The 17,178-nt window shown below is 38.1% G+C and overlaps 1 protein-coding gene across 3 annotated transcripts in view; it reads right to left on the bottom strand.

The window, feature by feature from the left end:
• Positions 1 to 393: 393 nt before the first annotated feature.
• KYNU (kynureninase) overlaps positions 394 to 17,178 on the bottom strand; it is a 175,927-nt gene continuing 159,142 nt past the window's right edge. For all 3 annotated transcript variants that reach the window (XM_011935694.1, XM_011935695.1, XM_011935696.1), the window contains 4 exons: positions 13,905 to 13,957; positions 10,618 to 10,703; positions 2,064 to 2,294; positions 394 to 662 (listed from right to left, as the gene is read on the bottom strand). In XM_011935694.1, the coding sequence (XP_011791084.1) occupies positions 537 to 662; positions 2,064 to 2,294; positions 10,618 to 10,703; positions 13,905 to 13,957 (496 nt within the window). In that variant the 3' untranslated portion in view covers positions 394 to 536. The remainder of the gene's footprint in view (positions 663 to 2,063; positions 2,295 to 10,617; positions 10,704 to 13,904; positions 13,958 to 17,178) is intronic.

The following is a 17,178-nucleotide window of genomic DNA, read 5'->3' as shown; positions in this document are numbered from 1 at the left end:
TTTGAAAGCCACTACCCCAGGAAATGTATTTCCTTTACCCTAGATTGGAATTGGATGTAACATTTTAAAATCATATGTGTGTGAGTGTGTGTGTATATATATATATATATATGTATGTATATATATCAGACTACAATGCTTCAAAGAAACACCTTGGTAAATTGAAACTAAAGTAATATTTCCAAAATTGACACAATAATTGCACATACATTATGAAGTTGTCAGTTCAATCAGAAATTAAACCACATAAAACATATCAATGACCATGAAATGTGACAGCTTATCGAGACTGTATAGATAATACTTGAACCAACACAGTTTCGGTCCCCCAAACACCAAGCACCTTGGCAGCCCTGTGGACTCCTCAGTGCCACAGACCTTAAAAAATTATAACAGATTTTCTGTAAGATATATTATTTATTGTTAGTTATATGTGGTCAATGGTGACATACTTTTAATAATTCAAAATTGAATAATACTGAAATAACCACAGCAGCTTTCAGTATAATTTGCTTAAGTTGTCCTAGAAAACACTGCTAATTTGTTGTTTCTGCAGAGTCAAGTATAGAAGTGAGCAGATTGGTAAACTTATAAACATCATGGAAAGAATTATAGAGAGGAACTGGAGCCACTCGAATGCCATTTGGATTTCTCTTGTCACACTGTGCGGGAAAAATAAAGCCACAATAATGTTAGTGTTATTTACACATTGAAAATATACATTCAAGATAAACTTATGTAAAGTACCTTCATAATGATTTCCCTAAATATATAAGCAAAATATAAGCAATATATTTAAGTAAAACATGGTGTTTTTATGTTTTATGAAACTTTTCTCTTGATAATAATTTAAGAAATAAGAATGGATTGGTGCATGAATAGCCAAGATAAATTCCTGAAATCTATTCAGCAGCTATCTTCCTTAAGCATTTAATAGATCATACATACAGTTTTTCATTTTTTTTTTTTTTTTTTTTCCTGTGGGGACCCCATGGAAGGACTGGAACTCAGATGAATTTAAGTGAATGAAAACCTCACTGGGGTCTGGAGACTTTTAGTAAATTATCCTTCAAGTTATTCTCTAATCTGTGATCTCACAAATAAGAAGTGAGCTACATTGTAGGTCCTGAAGTAGCACCAGATAATTGGACATGCCTGGAGATCACTATGGTTAACTTTAGAAAACATCTGCTACAGGCTAGACAATATAGTGTATAATTTATGTGTGCTGTCCGATTCCAATCCAATCACAACTCTTGGAGGCAATTATTTTTATACACCAAATACAGATGAAAATTTCAAGCCAATAGATCCTAATGAACTTTCCTAAGAGGACAGAGCTTGACAATGGCAGAGTCTGATCTAGAATCTTCTGACTTGTGCCTTCAGCATCTGGGGGTAACCTCTCCTACAGGTTTGGAGGTAAACATGAGCCAAGCAGTGCCTTAATTACATAATCATTGGAAGTAGATACGTTATCTTTTTTTCCCTGAAATGACCCAGTTCACATTTATTAGTTCTCTTCAAGAGACCTTCAAGAAGGTCATATAGGCTGAAGGGTTAAAAAAAATTATTCCTTGCAATGTTACCACTCCTGGAAAGTGTATATATATCTTTTTTGACTGAAGTGACAAAGTTGAAAGTAACTTAATTTGATCAAGCAACTGAATAAGACTTTCTTTATTTACCCGTCAATAAATTGGTATGATATTTAATTCCATTCTTTCAATAAATGAATTATAGTACAAACTAGAGAAAACAATGTCCTAACTGAGTATGCTGAAATAATAATTTTTTTCTGCCCAAACTGTTATGAAAAGAATAAGTTACAAAAAACTATTCCTATAACCCAAGTTTGTGGTATCTTCTTTTTTATCAGAAATGACAGATCTCTATGCCTTTCAGTTAGCACAGTGCTGAGGGCTTAGTTGGCACTTAATTTATCCTTAATTGACTGACTGATGTGAAATAACATGCAACAATGAATAAACCAAACAATCCAAATTTTCTCGCTAACATGCAGCCCACAGACAAAATCTGGTAGCAAAGCAAGACATACTTACAACCACTCCTCTTTTTTCTAGTTCTTGGAAAACATCTTTGTTTGGAACAGAAAATGTTATTGTTAGCTGGCACCCCCGCTCCTCTATATGAGATGGAGTAATTATGTTCACAATTGGTTTCTCGGTTGCTGCTTTATCTTTGCCATAGTTATGCTTGATCAGGTATTCCAGATAGCCAGTTAGCAAAATAGATTTTTTCCGCAATGCCTTCATTGTCGCTTGCTTAAAGATCTGTGGAATGAGAAACAATCAGATTAAAGTGTCTTATTGATTTACAAAGAAGCAAAAATTAAGAGTAAATCATGCATAAAAAGGAAATGCCCATGTTTGACCTTTCCAATAAATATCTCCTTTTACATAATCTTTCTTTTTTTTTGTAAAATTATGCCCTCCTTTAAATGCTTTGCTATTAAACACTGGAGGTAAAATTTCCATGACAGAAAAATTGTACAAATGTCACTTAAATAAAACTTGCAAAGGAAGAAAATGTAAGTGAATACCATGTACCTGTGGCAGGCCAGGTCTCACTAACGCAGGTCTCTATCACAACTATGTCAGTACTGACCGAATGGTTAAGTTAAATATTAAAAACGAAAAAAGCCCATGCCCTTATACAAGGCTGGGATGTAACAAAAGCCCACCAAGAGTTTGCCTAGGCCTTCCCTGGGCCTTAAAGCATGACAAAATAATGAAGGAATTCTTAATAGGATTCATTTAGGATTAAACAAGCTTTTACCCTGGATGTGAAGAAACTCCCCAGGCCTCCGCAAGCAAGTTTATTGAAGGTCTAAAGGAACTCCTCAAACCTCAGTGATTTAGCAGGAGACAAGATAAAGGTAATAACTCCAGCACCTGGACCCATTTAGACTAGGTAAATTTACTGAGGCTGCAGAGGAAGGTCTTCAGGGCTCAGACCTTAGTTATAGATTAAAAGAAGTTAATCACTTATATCTTCAGATGAATGCACACTTACACAGACATATAACTTAGAAGGTATAAAAGCTCTGGAAAACTTTCTAATTTGGAGTTGGTCTGGTGATAATTTCCAGGCCTTCTCCCTGTAACCAGTTACAGAAATAAAAACTCTCTTTCTCCCCTGTTCATCTGCATCTTGTTATTGGGCCACGAGAAATAATAGCCCAATCCTCAGTTTGGTCTGGGAACATACCTTCAAATTATTTTAAATTAACTTAGTATAATCAAGTAAAACATACCTAAAAAATGGATTTAAATATCATACAATGTAAGCTTTTCCCCAAAACCACTTTTTGAAATCATAATCAAGAAGACTTTTCCAACTTTTACGTAAAGTTTGTTTATCCCCAAAAAAGTGCAATATGATTTAAACATGTGCAAATGTGGAAATCAGTGTTACTGGTAATATTTATAACTGCTTTATTGACTCCTAAATTTCTTCCAGTTTAAAAATAAGAAAACAAGCAGTTAAATAATAATGCTAAGTTTTCTCAGAGAGGAAAGCAAATAATATTAGATAATGCATTTATTTTTACTGAAGCATTTGGGCTTGCTTTCTCTCATTTTCCCCCCTCTAAACTCTAGCACTGGTGTGAAAATACTGCCATTTGCTGCCTGAGATGTCTTATATTAAGATGAGTGACAAGGGCACACAATAACTGGTGTTGGAATATTAGGGGTCAGAACACATGTGCTTTTCTGGCTTATCTCTTAAGGTCAAGTAGAGTGTAAAAATATATCCGACATATAAGAACTGAATGAACTGCAAACAGAGCGTGATGCACTGGCCTGCCACTTAATGTTCCTTTTTTGTGTCATGAGCAAAGATATCAAGAGCAAAGATAGGGTCATTTGGTGATATTGAGACTTTATCAAGTCTATGAAAACAGCTATTCCTGTATGTACACGTGGCATGTGCAGGCAGGCACTCTAATAAAACTCAAACCATTCAGCCACAGATTTCCTGGAACTATACTGTATGGAGGCTATGGATTGGCTGAAGGAGAGGATGGGAATTGTACTGAAGGTAAATGATATCTAAGCAAGAGAGGAAAAACAGGACAGAATGGTGCCTGTCTCTCTCCTCCACCACACCTCCCAGACAATGTCTGACGCCTACAGAGACAGCTCAAGCAGAGGCTGATATCTTGGTTTCATAAGCCCCTGAGATCTGGAGTACAAATAATAGTGCTCCGAGACTCAGATGACCCAGGTTACACAGAATTTGGTAAGAGGCATCTCTTCATTCTCTTGGGCAAAGCAAAATGTAGGTAGACTTGGCATAATGAGGACTCAAGGGAACACTGCCAAGTGTTGGGTCAAGGGCCAAGAATCAAAATTCTCCCAGAGGGGCAGGGACAGGCAAGGCATAGGCCACAGCTGGTTTGGCTGTGAAGTTTGGAATAAAAAAACTATGTGAGGAATCTTTCCGAGATTCTGTCTGGAGCTTAATAATATTCTAAGAAATTTTAAATAATAAATAAATCTAGGAAATTTTGTGGTTATGCTATGGGTGCCCTAATATGTACGTGGGGGCAATCAATATGTGAAGTATCACATTTAATGATAGTTCATTTGTATGCATAAGTTAGTAAAACTTTGAGAAATATTACTTGAATTTAGTTTTTAAAGGGGCTTAGGGAATGTTGCTCTTGCAGCTTTCTCTTGATAACTAGAAACCAAACTTTTTGGTATGACAAATAGCCTCCATCTTAATATACAGTGAAATGTTGTCACTTTTTAATGATAAAATAACTTTTAAATATAAAACTTACTTTCCCCATTACAAGCACAATAAGGGCAATTGCATTCCGAGGCACTTTTAAATTCATCTCACACAGGGTAAAAGTCTATTCTGAGCCTCACATAAAAATATTGAGAGAGAATAATAGGGAAGTAGAATAAATATTCTATTTTCTTTTTTGCTTCTCATAAATTTTATGCTTTCAAAATTGAGAAAGAATAATTTTAATAAAAAAATGAAAAGTGTGGTTTGAAAAATATTCAGCTTAAAAGATAATACTTGGCAGAGTTTCAACTACTTGTTTTTTTTTTCTTTCTTTTTTTTTTTTTTTGAGACGGAGTCTTGCTCTGTCGCCCGGGCTGGAGTGCAGTGGCCGGATCTCGGCTCACTGCAAGCTCCGCCTCCTGGGTTTACGCCATTCTCCTGCCTCAGCCTCCCGAGTAGCTGGGATTACAGGCGCCCGCCACCACGCCCGGCTAGTTTTTTGTATTTTTAGTAGAGACGGGGTTTCACCGTGTTAGCCAGGATGGTCTCAATCTCCTGACCTCGTGATCCGCCCGTCTCGACCTCCCAAAGTGCTGGGATTACAGGCTTGAGCCACCGCGCCCGGCTGTTTTTTTTTTCTTACTGACAAAATGAACATGAAGCTAGAAAAGCTAGGTAAGTATAAACAGGAAAAATAAGTTTGGTGTGATGTTTTCAATTGTCGTATTTTTCTCTTAGATTCTTAAAACTGGCTCCCTAGGAACTCTGAAAGGAAACATATAGTACATTTCTTTGTTGAGTCTTCTGACTCGCCATGTATTTTAACTGAATGCTCTAACTTCATATTTTGAAGCTATTTATTTCATTATGAATTCAGAATACTGAAAGGGCCTAAATATTGTCTACCTATTGCTACATATAAATATGAACCTTCAAATATATGTATTGTTTAAATTTAAGTATTTTGAAAATTGAGACTTCCTAAATAATCTTTTTTTTTTTTTTTTTTTGAGATAGAGTCTCACCCTGTTGCCCAGGCTGGAGTGCAGTGGCCGGATCTCAGCTCACTGCAAGCTCCACCTCCTGGGTTTACCCCATTCTCCTGCCTCAGCCTCCCGAGTAGCTGGAACTACAGGCGCCCGCCACCTCACCCGGCTAGTTTTTTGTATTTTTTAGTAGAGATGGGGTTTCACCGTGTTAGCCAGGATGGTCGCGATCTCCTGACCTCGTGATCCACCCGTCTTGGCCTCCCAAAGTGCTGGGATTACAGGCTTGAGCCACCGCGCCCGGCCTCCCTAAATGATCTTGTCCAAACATCTTACTTTAAACAATAAGGCAAATACATCCAAAGGGAGTTGTTGTCTGTGTGAGGTCACACTTTGTGTCCATTGAGGGAGAGAGTACTTGCCTCCAGCTTCCTGGCCTCAGGTTTCATCCCTTGATCCACAGTATTTTAAGAATTATTGTATAAATGATTCAGATCCAAAAATATAAACAAAAGGACAGTTTGAAACTGATTACAACGTGCTGTTTTTAATATCAACCATATACACATGTATTTTTTTAAAAAGCCATATTAATATCTTTTTAAAAAGTCATTGTATTAAAAATCTAAGGTCTTATTTATATACAATTGATTCTTAGGTATAGAATCTCTCCTCCAGTTCATATTTGACTGTGTTGAATATTTCTTAAAAGTAAAGTAGAGACAACAAAGAGGCAGTTTGATTCATGCATTTACTTCTTTCATTTATTGAAACTTCAACCACCTATCTCCTAAAATGGAATAAACTGGTTTAAAAATATAAGGTGGCTGAGTGCAGTGGTTCATGTCTGTCATCTCAACTGCTTAGTAGTGTAAAAAGTAAAGTAGAGTTTCGTCTTCTTTCCTTCCCGTCTAATTAGGAATAAAGAGTAACTTCTCTTAGAAGCAAAATTTATTCAAAGACCTGTGCTAACATTCTGAAATACCTGCTAGCCGTAATAAATAAATCAATCTACTTTAGTTCTTAGCTCCCACAATTTAGCCTCAATATTTGCCCTGGCATACTCATACCAGTCCAAGCAAGCATTAGGTCATAGCCTGTTCCTCTTCCTTATTTAAAAGTGTTTGTACCTTTCTTAGCGTTCCACAGGTTACTTCCTCCTTCATTTGTTCCCCTCTACCTTTACCTCTTTTAAAAAGTTCTCAGTTACTAGCCAATCAGAACAAATACAGAACGTGAGGTCCTGTTCCAGCCAGTGGCAACCGGACACAGCAGTAGGGTGGACGCGTGGGGTTATAAATGACCCTGTCTCCTTTGTTTGGTGTACTATTGTGGCAAAACTGCTGGCGATTGTACCCTTTCTGCAGGAAGTAAAAATGGCCTTACTCAATAAATTAAATTTACGTTCAAGTGCTATTTCTTTATGGCACCGAAAAACAAACATTTCAAACAGGAGACTGAGGCAGGAGAATCGCTTGAGGCCGGGAGTTCCAGATTAACATGGACATAGGAGATTCCAGATTAACATGAACAACATAGCCAGACTTCATCTCTAAAAAAATTTAAAAACAAGCTGAGTACAGTGGCATGCCCTGTAGTCCTAAATACTCAGGAGGCCAAGGTGGAGGATCACTTGAGGCCAGTAGTTCGAGATCAGCCTAGGCAACATGGTGAAATCCTGTCTCTACAAAAAATACAAAAATCAGCCAGGCATGGTGGTGCACTCATTGTACTCCCAGCTGCTATGGAGGCTGAGGTTGGAAGATCAACTGAGTCCAGGAGGCGGAGGTTGCAGTGAGCTGAGATCCCAGCACTGCACTCTAGGGGTGACAGAGGGGGACCTTGTCTCAAAAATAAAGAAATAAAATAAATAAATAATAATAATCAGCCAAGTGTGGTGGCACAGACCTGTAGTCCCAATACTCAGGAGGCGGAGGCAGGAGGATCACTTGAACCCCAGGAGTTTGAGGCCATGGTAAGCTATGATCATACCATTACACTCCAGTCTGAACGACAGAGCAAGACCTCATCTCTACATATAAATAATAAAACTTAAAGAAAGGTAAGTATTAATAGAAACATAGTTAATTCACTGATGCTTACTCACATGAGAAGCCCATAAATATCTAGAAAAATAGGACATTTTAACAGTTAGATACAGAAAGGGAAACAATTCAATGAATTAATTTGTAATTCAAAAATTTTGCAATTTACAGTAAGAAATAATTTTGAAAACACTTTTACCAACAGAAGACTTGATTAACTAAAGATAATTTTGGTTAGAACATAGTCTTGGCAGTGAAATGAGCAGAAAGAGGCTCAACGGAAATACGTGATTAGAAGATCCAGAGAAGTGCATATCATTCTTCTTGTGGCTTTAGGATTTTAAGTTTAGATATTGACTGGGTAAACATAGTGAGACGTCGTCTCTACAAAACTACAAAAATTAGCCCGGTGTAGTGGTGCACACCTGTAGTCCCAGCTACTCAGGAGACTGAGGTTTAAGCTTAGATATTAGAAAGAAAAAATAAATCAGTTGTCAGATTATAACTGAAAATAAAAACTTTGTCTAGATGACTCTAATGCAGTGTGGTAGGAAAACAGTGGCAGGAAAAACAGGAATGTGCTTCCTTTCCCATAGCAGAAGGGTGAATACTGCTAAAAAAAACAGTCCACTGCAGAAGGTATGCCAAAGTGAGGGCGTCCAAAAGGAAATTTCCAGGTGTGTCTGAGAAGTTATTTGCAAAGATACGGTCCATCAGAGGAAATTACTTTAGGCACAAGCTCTTCCTAAGGTATGTCCGGGTGCTTCTGATATTGTCACACATCTTCTCCCTGATATAAACTTGCAAGGAATGCAGAAACTTTGTTTTGTTTTAAAAAGTTTAAACAAAATATTTGTCTGAATGGATATTATAAAAACAATTCAAATATCATTATCTGATTTACTAAGCAGATTTTTACTCAAAAAAACTTTCCAAAATATGTATCACCTGCTGAAAAATCTCGTTACTATGTCTGTTTTCCAAGTTAAAGAAAAATTCTGCCATGAAGTGAAAACAACACAAGCTCCATCTAGTGGTTAAACTGAGTAGGTGCGCTTTAAATTGAGATGGAATGAAATGAGGTGATGATCACTATCCAGTGGTGAAATTTAATAAAAACAGAGGAACTTGTTGCTGCCATCCAGTGGCCAGAATGAGAAACTGCTATAAGTCTTCACAGAATTATGCAATTTTAGATTAGAAGGAATTTTGAATTTTCATCCTGTGCAACTCATTTGATGCTGAAATCCTGTATAAGTTTTTGCTAAAAACTCAAAAACTGCATGATTTTTGAAGGAGACATGAAAAAATTTCAAATCCTTGTTTGAATAGTTCTACGTAAAACCACTATTAGAAATATATATGCACATTTAATTAAAATATATTTTAAATATATGTATACAAAATATATATTTACTTTATATATTTACATTATTATGAATTCTATACTATATAACCCATATATTTTTACTTGACTGCATTTAGTCTACTACTAAATAATAGTATCTAAGGAATCACAATTTCATTTTCTTGTTATGTATATTTATCATTTCAGGGTGAGACTAAATTTACCTAAATAAAAATATAAATTAATTTAAAGGAAAATATTGAGTCAGTGATAGTGGAGACTATAAAGGGATATAAATGGCATAGAAGTTCCAATTTAAAAAAAAAATCATTAAACCACCATACTTCATGAGATAACCTTATTTAATCTTCGGTTTACTCTGATTATTCTTTTTTTTTCCTTCAAGTAAGTCTTTCCTAGCTTTGTCACATGGTACTTGGTCAGTTCATTCACCTATAATGAACTAGAAAAGTATAGTCCCCAGCAATCACATCAGGCACACTCTCAATAAATTTATGTTGAATAAGTGAATTTATGAAGAACTAAATGTTGCATGCTTATTTGGTATACAGAGAGGCCAAGAGAAAGTTAAGAAAGTTTTTCATGTTTAAACAGATACTAAGTGGAGTAAAAAATGTATCTCCCCAAAAGAATTCTATTTAATATTTACTTATTTATTTATTTATTTGTTTGTTTGAGATGGAGTCTCGCTCTGTCGCCCAGGCTGGAGTGCAGTGGCCGGATCCCAGCTCACTGCAAGCTCCGCCTCCCGGGTTCACGCCATTCTCCTGCCTCAGCCTCCCGGGTAGCTGGGACTATAGGTGCCGCCACCTCGCCCGGCTAGTGTTTTTTTGTAGTTTTTAGTAGAGACGGGGTTTCACCGTGTTAGCCAGGATGGTCTCGATCTCCTGATCTCGTGATCCACCCGTCTCGGCCTCCCAAAGTGCTGGGATTACAGGCTTGAGCCACCGCACCCGGCCTATTTAATATTTACTATGTGCCAACAATGTGCCAAGAATTGTGCTGGGGGCTGGTGACATGAATGAAGGGAGACTGTCACCACTCCTGGCTAATTTCTGTAGTTTTTATAGAGACGAGATCTCACTATGTTACCCAGGCTGGTCTCAAACTCCTGTGGTCAATTGATCCATCTGCCTTGCCTCCCAAAGTGCTGGGATTACAGGCGTGAGTCTTTGTGCCAGGCCCTGCTTTTTTAAAATACAGTTTTATGAAAACATAGCCACAATCTTTCATTTATGTATCACCTACGGCTGCTTTACCACTGCAATGACGGAACTGAGTATTTGCCACATCATCACTGTCCTAAAGGGAAATGATGCCTTCTGTCCCTTGTTCATGCAGAGTGCACATGTATCATCTTGCTGTGTAGCAGAGAAAGTACTACAAATTGTCACAATCAGATCAAGAAAAAAGGCAAAGATGTGGGAAGGTTGAAACATACATCACTTACCTCTAAACTAGCATGTAAGGAACAGACCAACAAAATGGGAGGGTTTGAAATTCGGAATCCACAGACCCCAGGGATTAACTGCAGTTCTGAGAAATTAATATCATGTCATTATCATAGAAGGTAACTTGAAAAGTGTCCGTAAAGATACTAAAGTACTGGAGAGTAAAAGAGCAACATGCAAACTTTTACTCCTGGGTAGAATTCCTGAGATATTTAAGATCAACTCCATGGAACTGAAATATCCACATTATTTCCCCTTCACCAGCAGTTCCCGCCTCCCTTCTCCCCACCTTCTTAGCAGAACACCAGAAATCTTAGACCCAAGGTAAAAATGACCTCTTCTGGAAGTTTTTCTGGACCCCATTCTCTGCCTTCCTATTCCCAAGCTAGGATTCCTTGTTCTGCTCAACTGTTGCTACTCTATTATGAAACCATGTCAATGAGAGAGAGCATCAGCTTTTAGTGGCATGTAATTGTACTGTCGCCCAAAGGCAGAAATATGAATGAAATGACCTATGAAGGTGACTTTTAGCTCTAGGATTGTTAGGTCAAGTGGTTTAACTTAAAAAACACACTCAGAGACACACATGCACACACACATACAACAGAGGGGGCTTTAAAAAAAAGATCTGCCTAAGTATAATATATAAAAAAGGTAAATGAATAACAGATGCGCTACTAATTAGAATTAAGCAGACTGAACTGCAGCAAGTTAAATTCCATAGGGTTAAGATAGCTAGTCAGAGATAACACTACGACTGACTAAAAGGATGTTAAAATATGATGACTTTTTCTATAGTCATCAAATCCAGGAGAAAGCAAACTATGGTGATACGGTGTGGCTCCGTGTCCCCACCCAAATCTCATCTTCAACTGTAATCCCCATATGTGGAGGGAGGGACCTGATGAGAGATGATTGGATCATGGGGGCGGTTTCCCCCATGCTGTTCTCCTGATAGTGAAGGAGTTCTCACAAGATCTGATTGTTTTAAAAACAGCAGTTTTGAATGTCCCCTCTCTCTCTCACACCTGCCACCACCTCCGACGAGCCTTGCTTTACCTTCGCCTTCTGACGTGATTGTAAGTTTCCTGAGGCTTCCCCAGCCATGTGAAACTGTGAGTCAATTACAATTCTTTCCTTTTCAAATTACCCAGTCTCAGGTGGTGTCTTTATAGCAGTGTGAAAACAGACTGATATGTATGGCCATATGGCCTGTGGGCCAAATCTGACTCACTAGTTTCGTTTTTGTTTTTGAGACAGAGTATCATTCTGTCACCCAGGCTGGAGCACAGTGGCTCAATCATGGCTCACTGCAGCCTTGACCTCCCTGGGCTCAGGTGATCTTCCCACCTCAGGCTGCCAAGTAGCTGGGACTACAGATGCATGCCACCACTCCCGGCTAATTTCTGTAGTTTTTATAGAGATGAGGTCTCACTATGTCACCCAAGCTGGTCTCAAACTCCTGTGGTCAATCGATGCATCTGCCTTGCCTCCCAAAGTGCCGGGATTACAGGCGTGAGTCTTCGTGCCAGGCCCTGCTTTTTTAAAATACAGTTTTATGAAAACATAGCCACAATCTTTCATTTGTGTATCACCTATGGCTGCTTTACCACCACGATGACAGAATTGAGTATTTGCCACAGAGACTGTATAGCCCAGAAAGCTTAAAATATATCCTATCTTGTCCTTCACAGAAAAAGTTTGCTACCCCTGATCAAATTCAATTCTTTTATTTCCAAATAAGAAAACCCATCTCAAAGAATTTAAATAACTGGTATCATAACAGATCTAATTATTTTAGCAGCCAAGGTAAAACACAGGTATCCTGACTTGATTGGAATATCCTATCTTGCAATTTGGTTGCTACAAATTTGAATACCAATGGTCCCTGACTTAACGATGGTTTGACTTAAAATTGCTCAATTCTACAGTGATACAAAAGTGGTACACCTTCAGTAGAAGCCATACTTCGAGTACCCATACACCCATTCTGTTTTTCACTTTTAGTAAAGTATTCAATAAATCATATAATATACTGAATGCTTTATTATAAAATAGGATTTGTGTTAGATGGTTTTGCCCAACTCTAGGCTATGTAAGTGTTTTGAATGTGTTTTAAGGTAGGCTAGGCTAAGCCATGATGTTCTATAGATTAGGTGTATTAAATGCATTTTTTACTTAAGATATTTTCAGCTTATGATGGGCTTAGCAGGAAATAACCCCACTGTAAGTCAAAGAGCACCTATATATATACAATATTATCTCAGGCCAGCCTGGGCAACATAGCAAGACCTCATCTCCACTAAACCATCATCATCACCATCATCATCATCATCTGGTCACAGTGGTGTACACCTCTAGTCCCAGCTACTTAGGAGGCTAAGGTGAGAAGATTGCTTGAGCCAGGGATATCAAGGCTGACCTGAGCTTGATTGCACCATTGTACTCCTGCCTAGGTGACAGAGCAAGACCCTGTTTCAAAAACAAAAAAATATAATCAATAAAAAATGGAAATAAATTTAAAACGGTATCTCAGGGTTTAAAGCAATCTGAAGGATCAAGTTTATGTTGAACTCTCAAAGCACTTATGATCTTTCCACGTCCCATGTGATTGAGAAATAGGGTCACCCAGGAAAAAGAAGCTCTGCATGGTAGAGTTTCACTTCTATCTGCTGGGGTTAACTGCTCACAGGAATTGCTATACTCTTTGGTACATGGCAAAAGCCACAAAAGGAAAATATTTAGGAAAAAAGAGGAGGGAAAATGAGTATTGATTACAGTACTGCTATGTCCTACTTGGCTTATTGTTTTGAACTTGACTAACCCTAAAACCAAATCTTTAAATAGGTTTTATTATTCACATTAGATAAGTGGAAAGAAAAAACAATGACACAAGATGATATAACTTGTGCAGGGTCAAAAAACTATTAAGCAGCAAAGTGTGATTAACACCCAAGTCTTTCTGGATCTGACTCCAAGTCCCAAATTTCCTCCCATCCTCCATGCCCCATGTTTCAGGCACTCTATATTGGCCAAGCCACATGACCCTTACCTTGGACTTCATTTTCTTTTACCTCCCTACTAAGGGATAGACTCAAAATCATGCTAAAATCTATAAACTCAGTCTTACACTCTGGAAATGTCATTCCTTATTTGAGAATTCTCAGTGACATTTTTTGAAGCACACTCTCCATGGGGCATATACATTACACATAATACAGAGACAAATGAACATTGAACTAAAGTTAAAATACAATGACTTATTAGGTAAAATTAATACACTTACTGTTATCCATCTTAAATCTGGTGCTGAGTTCATGGCCAAACCATCCCACTAATCTAAAATATAAATTAAAACATTAGGTTTTTTGGGGGTTTTTTTGGATGAACTCTTGCTCTGTTGACGAGGCTGGAGTGCAGTGGCATGATCTCAGCTCACTGCAACCTCTGCCTCTTGGGTTCAAGTGACTCTTGTGCCTTAGCCTCTCAAGTGGCTGAGACTACAGGCATGCACCACCATTCCCGGCTAGTTTTTGTCTTTTTCGTAAAGATAGGGTTTCACCATGTTGGCCAGGCTGGTCTTGAATTCCTGAGCTCCAGTGATCAGCCTTGGCCTCCCAAAGTGCTGAGATTACAGGTATGAGCCACTGTGATTGGACATGATATTTTGATCTATAAAAATAAACACTACTAATTTAGAAATCTGCGGCCTGCATTATAAAGCCATTTGTAATATAAGTAATCAAATACTTCAGCAGATAAAATGCTATATAGTATCATATGGTAATTAATATTTATAATGTAAAGAATGAGGATAAAAATCTGTCCATCTCTATTATTATTTTATTTTTGTGTGAAATAGCAACTTGAGAGTTATAGTTAATGACCTTTTTTATTTAAAATAAAATGAACAAAAATATTAAGCAGTTTTTTATTTTAAAATTAAGCTAAAATCTCAAAAAGGCCAAACAATTAATACAATATTTTCACAATAGAATCTCTAAAGAGAAATGTACCCAAAAAACCCATATAATTGTTGAAAGTTTTAAAAATACTTTTAAAAGAAATTGGTTGCTTTCATATTGTTTTTGTTTTGTTTTGTTTTGTTTTTGTTTTTTAGACAGAATTTCACTCTTGTTGCCCAGGCCGGAGTGCAATGGCGTGATCTCAGCTCATCACAACCTCCGCCTTCCAGGTTCAAGTAATTCTTCTGCCTCAGCCTCTCAAGTAGCTGGAATTGCACGTGCCACCACACCCAGCTAACTTTTTTGTATTTTTAGTAGAGATGGGGTTTCTCCATGTTGGTCAGACTGGTCTTGAACTCCCAACCTCAGGTGATCGGCCCGCCTGGGCCTCCCAAAGTGCTGGGATTACAGGCGTGAGCCACCGCCCCCGGCCTCACGCCTGTAGTCCCAGCACTTTGGGAGGCCAAGGTGGGTGGATCACGAGGTCAGGAGTTCGAGACCAGCCTGAACAACATGGTGAAATCCCATCTCTACTAAAAATACAAAAGTTAGACAGGCATGGTGGTGCACACCTGTAGTCCCAGCTAAACAGGCGACTGAGGCAGGAGAATTGGTTGCAGTGAGCCAAGAAGGTGCCACTGCACTCCATCCTGGATGACAGAGTGAGACTCCAAAAAAAAAAAAAAAAGAATGTAAAATAAGCCAGACATAAAATACAAAATATATAGGAAAAATCATATATGTGATATTAGATGAAAAAGACTACAAAACAATTTAGAGAAAAATATAAAAAAAATGAGAGAAATATCATGTTGCTTCTAATCAATTATCCCTAAATAATATTTTAGTTTTAGTAATGTCAAAATAAAAATCCCAAGGCACTATTTTTTGGGACATGACAAAATGTTTTAAAATTTATATAGAATATATGGGTGAACACAGTAAAGTTTGAAATAGAAAAGTATAGCGAGGAATATGCTACATTATCTTGTAATAGTATCTTATATGTTTTATATAATACAGCGTATTATAAAGTGCAGTACATGAGACTAATTCTAGTAAAAGATACATCAGTGAGACAAATGAGATATGATAGTAAATACAGAAACAGTCCTCAGCTCATGTCACAATTATCACCTCTTAATTATGACATTTCCAAAATGCAAAAATGAAAAAATTATATTTACATACTCATGATTTTCAAAACAGAAATTTCTAAGTATAAAACAGAAGAAAATTCAAAGGAACATACCAACAGATTTATAAACATTTAAAATTCTGTATTAAAAAGACAGACAAAATTGCAAGGCAAACCAGATGGGGAAGAGGAGTGTTATCTGTCCCATATGAAAGAGTTTTCACTAAGAGTTTTTACACAGAAAAAGGACAATGTACCAAGAGCAACCCAGCCACAGAGCACCGACAGGCAGTTTATAAAGGAGAAATGTCTGTGCCCCATGAATTCAGGAAAAGGAAACAAAACAAACGAAAACACCTCAATCTCACTAATGTTTCACACTATAAAGATGAGACCATATTTTATATATCAAATCTGCAAAATGATTTAAAATTATGCTTATTTTCATTAAAGATTCAAAGAAAAGGAAATCAGCCACTTGTTGAATAATGATAATAAATAAGTAATAAAATCTTTCCAGAGGATAATTTAAGAAGATATATGGGAAATATGCATTGTTTTCTGTCCCAGAAATTTTACTCCTTCCAATTTATCTAAATTGGATTACACTATTTGGATTACACTATTTGAAGTACACCAAGATTTGTATACTAGTGATAAGGAACAGTGGGCAGAGAAAATCTAGGCCTAAAAGAGTGGGTCCCCACGAATTCCCACCCTGAAGCTGAAAAACCTGAAACCATAGCCCAAAGTGAGAACTTCTAATCCCCATTTTCCTGCTGAAATGTTGCCTTTTCCTAAACCACCCATGGCCCCACCCCGCCCCATCCTGTGCCTGTATAAACCCAAGACTCAGCCAGTAGACAGGATACAGCTAGGCATAGGAGAGAAGTGGCTTGACTTCAGGGGAAAGCTTGACAGCGTAACTTCGAGAAGAATCTGGCGCAACACTGGCCCTTTGCCCTAGCTGGTGGAAGGCAGCTACCTCGTGTGAAAAGGCAGAGGCCCCACTGGGCTATTAACACTTATGCCGCCTGCGGACAGCAGAGCTAAAAGAACACAGTAACATGCCCTCTGGGGCCTTGAGAGTCGCAGGCACCCCCGCTTGGACTCTGCTGTGGGGCCTGCATGGAGTTCACTCCTGCCGGTTCTAAAGCATGGGACCAGTTACTACACCGGCTCACCTGTGCGCTCCCTCCCACGAAGGGTGGAACGCTGCAGGTCCGAGTGCGTGGAGCTGGATCCTACCAGCACCGAAGTGGCCGGCCGATTTCAGCACTCATTCATTCCAGCTCCCGTACTCCTTGTTCGCTCGTGCACTCTCTCCCGGGAGGAGTTGAGAGCAGCGAGTGGGCTGAGTAAACGAGGCATCCCTGTCACGAGTTCCGAGAAGGGGTCAGGGAAATATCCTGCTTCATTAGGACAATTAACACAATACAATTTTCAGTGTCAAAACC

The sequence above is a fragment of the Colobus angolensis genome, unplaced genomic scaffold, assembly GCF_000951035.1.
Source record: "Colobus angolensis palliatus isolate OR3802 unplaced genomic scaffold, Cang.pa_1.0 Scaffold147, whole genome shotgun sequence".
Classification (NCBI taxonomy): domain Eukaryota; kingdom Metazoa; phylum Chordata; class Mammalia; order Primates; family Cercopithecidae; genus Colobus; species Colobus angolensis.
This window is presented reverse-complemented; position numbering and strand designations above follow the sequence as displayed.